Source organism: Camelina sativa, chromosome 2, assembly GCF_030686135.1.
Source record: "Camelina sativa cultivar CO46 ecotype springtype chromosome 2, ASM3068613v1".
Lineage (NCBI taxonomy): Eukaryota > Viridiplantae > Streptophyta > Magnoliopsida > Brassicales > Brassicaceae > Camelina > Camelina sativa.
In genome coordinates, this window is record NC_141881.1 from 13,598,646 (window position 1) to 13,610,535 (window position 11,890).

Consider the following 11,890-nt stretch of genomic DNA (forward strand, 5'->3'; position numbering starts at 1 on the left):
TCACCTGATTCAACATAAGAAGACCCAAATCAGTAGCATCACAAGTTCATTCGCGGTTTATTACCGGGATCAAAAGAAAATAGTAGAGCCTTAAGGGTAAAGGATAGGACTCCCCTGATAAGGCTAGCGGTAAATGGTGTTTTGATCCCTTCGTAGGCCGCGGTAGGTTGTAAACGCTCTCCAGGATGCCACACATAGTTTTGGTCCGCACCAAAGTTGATCAAATGCATCGCCATATGACCTTGTGCGGTAAAGGTTTTGGCGCTAAAAGTGGGGAGAGATGGCTCGGTCTTGGCGACTCCCAGCTGGAGCGTACTACTCGAAGTAGTCAAAAATATCACTGGATGGACAGACCTCTCAGTGGCCATCTTTGGTGGTTCAGCTTGCTTGAAACTCTCCATTATCAAGCAATCGTCGGTTATGGCGTTAAACACACGGCCTGACTCTTCTTTGGCCTCGCACAGAGAGTTATCACTCGTTATGAGAGAAGACTCTTGCAACACGTCCTGCTCTGAGGGTGGTGGCTGATCGTCAAGTCGGCCTTGGTCGGAGACGGTGACTAATTGGCCTTGGTCTGCGTGATGATCAATACTAGCTCCTCCGAATGTGTAAGGTTCACGGTCAGGAGGTTCGGCTGGCGCCTTTACGAACCCGCCTGCCCCATAGGCGTGCTCCTTATTATCCGTCTCATGTTCGGATTGCTTCGTCGAGGAGACGTCCTCAGCTAGCTTGGTGCACGGCCTAAGACCCGTTCTTGACATTTCCGGGCTTGTTCTATCCTCGGCGCTAACTCTTCTTTGGACCGGTTCCTTGTGCAGCGTGGGCAGGTCACGGTGCTGAACTGGCGGCACAAAACTCCTTGGACTTGGTAAGGTCGCGGCGCTGACCACTTCCTGGAATGGTTCCTTGTATCGTGCTAGCGGCTCGCGGAACTGCACTAGGGGCGCATAAGTACTTGACCTCTCGGCAGGGGCCGAGTTACGGCTTATTCGCGGGGACGGCATAGGAACTGGTGCTCGGAGTTGAGTTGAGTGCGCATACGTCCTGCTTGGCTGCTCAACATAGGCCGAATGGTGCCGTGATCGCGGAACCGGTGTAGGCAGTGGCTCATAGTACCGGTGCCGTGGAGTCTGTCTTTGCGTAGGAGCACTTGGTGACCAGGTAGGGATGCCTTGATTGCGACCTTGGTAATCTCGCGAGCTCCCCTCGGTCTTTTGACGAGTGGTTGTCGATTCAATCCGGTCGAGCCTGTTATGGAGTTCTCGAAGCGTGTGTTGGAGCGAGTTCAACATGTCTTCGGTGCTGGGTGGCTTGAGGATAGGCTCCTTTCTTCTTACGGATCGGTGCCTCGGCTTCTTAGTGTATGCAACCCAGTCATCACTATCGGAGTCTTCATATAGACCCGCCCTTGGTTCTTCGACGAGGGTAGCTCGTGACAAGGACGGCCAATAACAGTCTGGCGGTCCATGTTCGAGCTCTCCTTGATCTAACTCCTCGCCATAGTCCTCTTCGGACCAATATTCATCGCTGGTGGCCTCTTGCTCCGGTTCCAGGCCAAGTTCTTCATCACACCATGATTCCATATCAGATTCGTCTCCATCAAACTCCATGCTTGATCAGTGTACGATCAAGTGTGGCATATTGTTCACGGCTTTGGAACGAGGTGCGTTTGATGGTATGGACGGCTGTCGGAAGTCGTCGGCAGTACAGTGGCACGGCAGTAGGACGAACGACCAATGGTGGTTGGTTGAAGATTTGCTGACGCGGCTACACGACCGAAGGTTGATCCTCGGTTGTTGACGCGTCTTGGTCCGTACGTGATGTGCTGGCTGAGCAAGTGGTGTACCTCGTCAAAACAAAAGAATATTCGTGAGTATCTTTAAGTTCAAATGGACCACAAGGAGACATTTATCTCACCAGGCAATGATTGAGGACAGCTCACGAAAATTCAAACCTAAGACTAAACAAAAGCAAAAAGTAAAAGCAAAAGCAAAACACTAAAAGACAAAAACTGCTTTATGACCAAAATAAACAAGAACTCAATTCCTAAATAAACTCTAGCAATTTTCAAATTAAATGCAAAACAAAGATGAACAATGATGCAAACATCCTAGATAAATGATGAACAATGCCACACATGCAACAAATTAAACCCAAAGACGAAAAGGAACAAACTAAACAAGAAGATGCACGCAAGACTACAAACAAACTAGAGAAAGACAAGACCTTAAACAAGAAAGACAAACGACCTAATAAAGCAAAGCCAAAAGCAAAGTGTATCCAACGGTAGGATAGCAAAGATACTAGAAGCCAAGATGACAACTCACCCATGAACCACAAGGTGCATAAGGAACTATCCACGTCCACATTTTTGTGGTCTTGACCAAAAGCACTTTAGAGGTGGCTAAGCTCTCACCATACAAAAAGAAACTAATCCTAGGCCACACAAGGATTCAAACGCGGATTTGACCAACTTTTGAATTTCAAAAGACTTGGCTAGAAATTAAAGAGGAAAAAGCAAGTGGTAGAAACCAAATGTCTTTCACCTTTATATTTACCAAGCGACAAGGTTAAAAACACCAAAACACAACTAAAGCAAAGCACAAACGAATCTAGCACCCTATAACAGCAAAACAAAAAGCAACTCAAACTATAAAAGATCTAGACAAAACAACTAAGAACACAACAAGAACACAACAAGAACAAAAAGAAACGAGAACAAACAAGAACAAGCTAGAACGAACAGGAACAGACTAAACGAACAAGGACTAACAACCTAAAGAAAACAACAACAAACAATTCTAACAGCAACAAAACTTAACACCAAAAGAACAAACTACACAAACAAGACAATACAAAACTAAAAAGACTAACACAAAAGCTCAAGATCCAAACTTTGACCAAAGAGATGAATTTGTGGGTTAGAAAGACACAACCTTTGAAGTCAGGAGCTTTTAGAGCTCTGATACCAAGCTGATGTGACCCGCGGACGCGGCTATGGATCGATGGAGGAGTGTGTCTTCGGTCAAGTCAGAATCGGTGGGGCTTTCCTCGGCCAAGCTTCAAGGGTTCGAATCCAGAGAGGATTCAAACGACAGAAACGAGAGTTGAGGAGGTTCCAACGAACGGTTTGTGAAAACGGTCGTGAAGCCTTCTCGGAACGTACGGACGCGGCTGAGCGGATACGGCTAATGGCAGGACTCGGTGGGAAACGGAGGTGGAAACGACGCGAGATGGTACTGGGAAGTCTCGAGGACTGATGGTAAAGAACTCGAGGCTGGCGAAGTGGAATCGATGATAAACTCGAGAGCTGGCGGAAGAGAACTCGAGGTTGGGACGGTGGGTCGAAAGAGATGGGCGATGGAATAGAGGTGGTTTGATGCGACGACACAAGAGGGTTGGCTCTCCTCTTGATACAGTCAACTAAGAGATTACAAACCCGGTTTGTGAATCTCTTAGGGTTTCTCAAGAGCCAAGTCCCGGACTTAGGCTAAGGAGAGAGGTGAGACAAGAACAAAGAATCTCTCTTTGTGAAAATTTCTATTTCTTTCAAGTCTGATTTTACAAAGAGGGTTGATGCCTTTATATAGTGAGGCTTACATAAGGAGACTCTAAAAACCCTAGGGACGTGGCCATGATCTAAACCATACACATGGCCAAAAAACAAAAGCAAAGATAAAGCAAAGCAAAGACCAATCTACCGGTCATAGAGGGATCTAGAAGAAATTTAAAAGAAAAGAAGGGAAGGGGATAGGGTGGCCACGTCATTGGCTGAACGTGGATAGGATCTTCACTTCCTTGGCTCCTAAGCATGTCAATATGTGTTTCCAAGTCATGAGCCAAGTGGGATCAAAGTGGAGATGCACTAGAGCTTGCTGCCTCGTCAAAACCTCTTTGGTAAACCTATTGGGACAAACCCAAAGTAGGAAAAAGAGTACAGCTCCTTCTAATGGCTTAGGGATGTCTTCACACTGGCGTGATGGTGAAGACACTTAATTCAAGCTTCCCAAAGCTGGTCGCGGCTCAATGTGCCTAAGTGGTGATGCTAACCTCGGGTCCTTTGTCCGTAGGTTGAAGCTCGGCCTTGAAGTACTCAAGAGGTGAAATGTTTTGCTCCTCCAAGTTGATTCTTTGTTTGGTCGCCTTGCTGGAGCTCCCTTGGTCGCGTTGGGGCTCCTGGGAGGGTCGCCGGTGCCTTGGCCGCGTTCGAGATAGGCGTTCTGTCCATGTCCGATGCTTCTCGGTCATGCGTCTCGGAGCCATCCGGGACGTCTCGGGCGTCTTGGTCAGGGGGTCGAACCCGTGATCACATCAAGTGGGGTTAATTTACTTTGGTAGTAGTTGATTGATTCGGTCTCCCCTGCTCATCGTCTATTTTCACTTCTTTAGTTTTTTTATGAAGCATATAAATATGAGATCAAAGATAGCTTGATGATGGATGATAACAGCCGGCCACACACTTGCTTTGAGTTTTTTTTAGTTTAACAATAACAGGTTGTATCGTTGCAGTGTGACAGACTATTCTATGCTTAACACGTTTGTTAACCGTAAATAGGCTGAAAACAATATAAACGATATAATATATGGGCTGTGGCTCATGCCAATAATATTTATTAGAGAATTTAGCATTTAACTCATTTTTACAAAATCAAATACAACATACACAACTTTTGTGTAATGACCCAAACACTTTCTACCTATATTCCAAACACTTTCCTATTTTACTATTTAACTAGGTAATTAGTCCACACAATGCGTGGTTGTATGCATAATAGTTTTGATTATATTTCTTAAATTTTTTTAAACTATTATATTGTTTTACTAATGTATAATCTCAAAAAAATTATACTAATGTATGAATCTCAAAATTTTTTATAGCAATTTCTCAAAATAACACTCCTGTCAACATTTTTTTGGTATGATTATTTATTATACAAAATTTAAAATATATAAACTTTTTTATAAATAAAAAATTAACCAATACTTAAAAAATTATTACAAATTGATTAGCTATAGTAATATAAATAATAATATAGAAATTTAAACATTTTCCTAATATAAGAGAATCTATGTTTATGATCATGTTTTATAGAGGTTAAACATTGATTTAAAGATTTTTTTCTTAATGACATTGTAAACATAAGACTGTAGTATAGTAAAATTGAATTAAATAAAATTATCAAAAAATTTAGTAACAACGTATAATATTATTGTATATAGAATATTCCTCATTTCAAAGTTTAAAGCAATTAAAATAAGGGTGAGTTACTAGAATATTGCATAAAAACTTCCTTATTACAAAAGCAACATACAATTGTTTGTAATGACTAGACTAACACCTTGTACCTATACTACCCCTGAAACTAGTGTTGAGAAAAAACGTAATTACGGCTAATGCCATTAGAAAAAAAAAAAACATTGGAAGTTGGGACTAAGTCTACCGATCCTTTGATAGTAGATTTATACACGTGGACTGATTAAAGTTGTTCCGCAGATATTTTTGGTACACTTAGTTGTAGTGCTGGTACACTTAGCCGTCGACGTAGATGGTACACTTAGTTGTAGTGTTGGTACACTTATCGGTCGATGTACATGAAATCGATTCGTTAGATTAAGTTGGTAGAGGAATTTCCCTTTGATGATAGACTTTTGTTTTAAGCGTGTGTAGCGGCAAACGTAACAGGGTGTGAAGATATTTATGGTAGACTAATGGCCTGTTGCGACAGATTTATGCGACAGCCTTCTCTCCATACAGATATTTTTGGTATACTTTGTTTGTTTTTTGAAATAGTTTTCGTAGTGTTGTGGTAGGCTTCTTGTCCGTGGTAGATTTAGTAAGCAAAATTGACAGCTGTAAAGTCTTACCAGAATAACACGAATTTGTTTGAGCTGGCAAAGACAGTCGAGCGTTGCGATAGACTTATTGGAAGAAGATCTAAACACCTTTACTGTTCTTCCGATCTATGGTGTTCATGTAATAAAGTTTGTAGCAGATTCATCAATCGTGTTCTGTTTGTCTGCCTGAGCAAATGTCTTTTTCCTATTCAGTTTCTTTAATCTTTGATCTCGGTTCATCCATGGAAGAGCAAGATATCGTATTGGCGTGTAGGAGGTGGAGGGTAGACAAAAAGCGATGGTTGTTTGATGTTGATACTAGGAAAGGGTGCAGGATTATAGTTGCCGATAAAGAAACAAAGTTTGAAGACTTTACTGCTATGGTGTACGATGACTTTGGTTTCTGTGAAAGAACTTCCGCGATAAAGTTGAGCTATATGTTAGATAGATATAAAAAAAGCGGATGTTATATGCCACCGGTGATTGTTTCGAATGGTCGACAGTTTCAAAACTTTCTCAAACAGCATAGGAGTGAACTCATCCGGCTATGCGTTGAGATCGAAGCTAAATCTGGTGAAACCTTGTTCGAGGAAGTTAAACCGAAAACCCCAGAACCAACACCCAAGACCCCTGAAGTCGTTGTAGATGATTTCGTAGGCGTGGCAGAGGAAATGGGAGAGAAAAATGATGAGTACGAGAGTCGGAAGGAAGACGGTGAAGATAATGTAGGAAATGATCTAGATGAAGATGAAGCAGATGACGAGGACAACAGTAGATTTGATTACTGTGACGACAGCGATGGTGCAAGTTCAGGGGATGAAGACTATCTGCTGTACACCAACTTCGCCCCGGATGAAGCAGAGGAATCATTGGACGACGGACTTGGGGGTGGGTCTTGTATAGAGGAAAATGTGTGTAACACAGAATCAAATAACCGTACCCGCAAGACTAACTCTGCAGCTGATGCAATTGAGAAGGAGGTTCGCAAAATAGAAAACGGAGGTAGTGATATTGCTGTGGGGGATAAGTTTGATAGCAAAGAAACGTTGGTGGCAAGGTTGAGGGTGCTGAGTGTATTAGATAAATATGATTACAATGTTCGATATTCAACGCCCGTTTTGTTAATCATTGAGTGTTGGGTAAAAGGTTGTAAATGGAGAATACGAGCTTCAACCATGGGTGATTCGCCGGTGTTTCATATTCGCAGATATTGTCGTGAACATACTTGCTCTGTTACGGAACGATATGGCCGTAGCCGTAATGCTAAACCACCAATCCTAGCTCAATTATACAAGGATTATGTTGGTGGTGTGGGAAGTTCTGTTGTGCCAAATCTTGTTGGGGATGGGCTCAACCTACGATATGGTGTACAGGTTGGCTACTGGAATACTTTAATATGTTTGTTTTATGGTTGGCTCTGTGAGTGTACTTGTTTATAGGGTGTACAAACAGATCGTAGCTTAAGTTTGTTGAGTTTGTCAGAAATTAGTTGATTCTATGGCCTGCACTGCACATATATATAATTCGATCTAGTTGATATTGTTTACTGCTGATGTCTTTTACTGACCATTTTCATATAATAGCTTGGCTACTGGAAGGCACATCGTACACTTATAAAGGCGCGGGAGTATGTTAGGGGTACACCTGAAAGTGGATACGCTGAATTACCGGCATATTTATACAGGCTGAGGTCCTCTAATCCGGGGACCCTTACTAGACTGGTCGTTGATGCAGAAGACAGATTCAAGTATGTTTTCATTGCGATTGCTGGATGCATTAAGGGTTTCAGGTATATGCGGAAAGTTGTAGTTGTAGATGGAACCTTTTTGAAAGGTGAATTCAAAGGGACTCTTCTAATAGCGACAACACAAGATGGGAATTTTAATATTTTCCCTCTGGCGTATGCGGTTGTTGATACAGAGAACGACGTGTCGTGGGAATGGTTCTTTACTCAATTAAGTAGTGTAATTCCTGATGATGAAGAGCTTGCACTGATATCTGACCGGCATAAATCTATTGGTAAAGCTATCGCTAAAGTGTACCCCCTGGCAAGTCGAGGAATCTGCATTTATCATCTTCACAAGAATATTATCCTGAGATTTAGTGGGAGCGAAACATTCCGGCTGGTAAAAAAAGCAGCTGCAGCGTACCATGTAGTTGATTTCGAAGAAATCTTCCAGCAAATTCAAGAAGCGAATCCGCAACTGCATGCTTACTTGGTTCGTGCAGATGTAACCAAGTGGAGCAGGGCGCACTTTCCTGGTGATAGGTACAACTTCACCATGAGCAACATTGCAGAATCGCTAAACAAAGTACTGAATCCTGCCAGAGCCTATCCCATTGTAGAGTTACTAGAAGCTGTTCGGAATATGTTGACACGTTGGTTTGCTACAAGGAGAAAACAAGCTGCCGCAATGCCAACTTTACTCACCAAAGGAGTGGAGAACCTGTTACAGGTGTGACATTCATTAACATATCCAACGATATATATGTTAACGAAAGGCCTGAAAAATGTTAGTGGATATGTTGTGTTGTTTTGGTTATATGAACTTACGCTTTGATTTACTCATAGGCACGTATTGAACAGTCAAGGCGTCTAAAGGTTCAAGAAATTGATGAAGATCGATTTGAAGTAAGTGGTGGTAACTCAACGCATGTTGTCAATCTGAGGTATAAGAGGTGTTCATGTAGGCATTTTGATCTAGAGAGGATGCCATGCGTACATGCTATCGCAGCCGCATATACGGCCAACGTATTAGTTATAAACCAGCACCATCCATACTTCCGCAGAGACAGCCTCTGCAGTGGGTATGCGGAGGCGATAATGCCGATAGATACATCATGCATCGTTCCTACTGATATTACACCGTCCAGATGTAAACCGCCTTTTGTTAGGAATCCTCCAGGAAGGCCAAAGATGACGAGGAGGAAGTCTTTTGCCGAGGTTGCGTTGGAGACGAAGCGGCCCCGCAAACAGCATGCTTGTTCTCAGTGTCAACAGGTTGGCCACAACCGTACAACATGTCCAGCTAATACGTAGTGCATGGGCGACAATAGACGTGTTATCTTTTCTTGGCGTGAGGATAATACTCTTTTTTCCTAAGTGCCAACATAGCTTTTTGTAACATGTTTATGATGGCCCTTTTTAATTTCTAAGCCCACATTTTTGTTTAACTATAATTGTTGGAGAAATTGTTCCCGTCTGCCCTAGATGGGCCTATTACTCGTGTGGGCTTTTTAGAAATCTCAAGCAAACGGTTTTCTGTTTGAATAAGAAGCTTTTTAAAGCAAAATATATATGTTTGTGGGCTTTATATGGTCCATTAGAGAGGACATAATGCGATGGTTGGATAGTGTTGACATGTTCACTTATCGTAGATAACTATTGTTATGTACGTACATATATTGCGGAGTACTAAATTTAATATTTTGTTGACAAAACATAACCATATATTATCCATAATCAGCGTAACATTGGGTTCACTCAAAAGTACAAACACACCGGGGAAAAAAAAGTTAATAAATTGCATAGATCTGTGCCAGTTCTTTAAATAAATATGCTAAACTCCCTGAGTTCTCCCTTTCGCCCATCTAGTTCCTTTATTCTCAAGGTACTGCATTCTCCCCTACGTGCTCCATTATATGTTCTATATAGTAACGTCCAGCGATTTCAGATCTGCGGTAAATATAGAAAGTGTATTAACGTATTTGACAGTAGCAACAAATACAATTAGATATTTTAGTAGGAAAACAAAGAGCTTACATCTCCTTGTGATGTTCCATTCCCTCGAAATCTGGTTTTATATAGAACAGCGAAGAGGCGGTTGTGTTGACGAGGCAAGGAGCACCTTCAGAACATTTACAAAATTAGTTATATATGGTTTCACAAGGCTGGTTTCCTTATCTGATCTATCAAATCGAACATACCTTCGTAGCTTCCAACCTTCCAGAACCGCAAAATACAATAGACGGGTTCGGATGTAAAAGTAAGATGATACCCGAGTGCTTCCCAAGCATTTATGAAGCGAGCAGCATAATCATCTAGGGCACGACACTTGAGGGTTTCATTCCTACGATTTTCTCATGTTAATATTGAACGGGCATCGAAAAAACTTTAAATGTAAATGTATTGAAAAGGTAGCACAAATCTCCTTTACCTCCCATTCAGTATGGTGAGGACAACTTCATTGGCCGCATTTGCCCCCTCGAGCAATCTTCTGTCTTCCACCCCAACTACACACCCACAGACATCTGATTCGGGGTAGACACATACTTTAAATGTTACGACCTATGTATTTTGATATGAAATTGTCTACTAACCTATTTATTTAGTATCAGGCCTAAAAACTAGTGATAATCACAAATATATCAATTAGCAAACGTTTGTTAACGTTGTTTCAAACGATTTGTGTAATTGAAAATTGAAGATAAGCGTACCGAATGATATGGGATGGGTAATTCTCCCTCGAGATATATCACCCAAATCTTCGAAACGGAAGTAGTGTTTTTGATTCACCGGTGAGAGCAGGCCCATCGTCGACTCATCAGTAAATTTGATTTGGAAAGGATGATGCGTATTCCTCTCCCTAAGTGTTGGCTGGATGACCTTGAAATTCCTAATTTCATACCAATCACCATCATAGATATACTTCCTCATTTTCTTATAGGTCCCTGGTAAAAACACCACCTCGATTGTGTCACCCTACAAATTGCATATCAATTGTGTATAAGACCACTGCGTTAGTTAACAACTTCGTGCAAATATTTTCCAAAGCAAAGTGGACTAACCCGTGTATCAGCAAGGAGCAGAACCCGCTTCCAAAAGAACTCAGTAACATACCACGAATTCAAGACCTTCGCTTGGATAATCCAATTCGTTTTTCCTGGTATAAGATCAGCGATGGCATCAACTCTAAACTCCATGGTTTTTTTCTGATAATATTGTGTTACTCGTTTCTACCCTGGGTTTGGAAAGGAGAAAGGGTGATGATATTTAAATAAAACAAAACGTCGCCAGTAGCAGTTCCGTCTTTCTACCGACTCCCCCTCTCTCCTACTCTAATAAGCGCGACTCTTCGCTTTCTTTGTTTTTCTTCGGGTTTATATTTCAAATTTACTTTAATTCGTAGTGTACGTACAGACAACTAATTTACGTTTTGTACGTGGTTTTGTTTTATTTTTATTGTTGATGTACAGACACACATTTAAAGTATGTGTCTACCCCGAATCAGATGTCTGTGGGTGTGTAGTTGGGGTGGAAGACAGAAGATTGCTCGAGGGGGCAAATGCGGCCAATGAAGTTACGACCTATGTATTTTGATATGAAATTGTCTACTAACCTATTTATTTAGTATCAGGCCTAAAAACTAGTGATAATCACAAATATATCAATTAGCAAACGTTTGTTAACGTTGTTTCAAACGATTTGTGTAATTGAAAATTGAAGATAAGTGTACCGAATGATATGGGATGGGTAATTCTCCCTCGAGATATATCACCCAAATCTTCGAAACGGAAGTAGTGTTTTTGATTCACCGGTGAGAGCAGGCCCATCGTCGACTCATCAGTAAATTTGATTTGGAAAGGATGATGCGTATTCCTCTCCCTAAGTGTTGGTTGGATGACCTTGAAATTCCTAATTTCATACCAATCACCATCATAGATATACTTCCTCATTTTCTTATAGGTCCCTGGTAAAAACACCACCTCGATTGTGTCACCCTACAAATTGCATATCAATTGTGTATAAGACCACTGCGTTAGTTAACAACTTCGTGCAAATATTTTCCAAAGCAAAGTGGACTAACCCGTGTATCAGCAAGGAGCAGAACCCGCTTCCAAAAGAACTCAGTAACATACCACGAATTCAAGACCTTCGCTTGGATAATCCAATTCGTTTTTCCTGGTATAAGATCAGCGATGGCATCAACTCTAAACTCCATGGTTTTTTTCTGATAATATCGTGTTACTCGTTTCTACCCTGGGTTTGGAAAGGAGAAAGGGTGATGATATTTAAATAAAACAAAACGTCGCCAGTAGCAGTTCCGTCTTTCTA

At 41.6% G+C, this 11,890-nt stretch overlaps 1 protein-coding gene across 1 annotated transcript; it reads right to left on the bottom strand.

The window, feature by feature from the left end:
• Positions 1–9,441: 9,441 nt before the first annotated feature.
• Positions 9,442–10,758, bottom strand: LOC147948560 (uncharacterized). Its single transcript, XM_087467585.1, has 6 exons — positions 10,624–10,758; positions 10,273–10,537; positions 9,993–10,068; positions 9,763–9,905; positions 9,599–9,683; positions 9,442–9,511 (listed from the first exon to the last, which is right to left on the bottom strand). The coding sequence occupies exons 1-6, from the start codon at positions 10,756–10,758 to the stop codon at positions 9,442–9,444; spliced, it is 774 nt and encodes a 257-aa protein (XP_087323711.1).
• Positions 10,759–11,890: the final 1,132 nt, after the last annotated feature.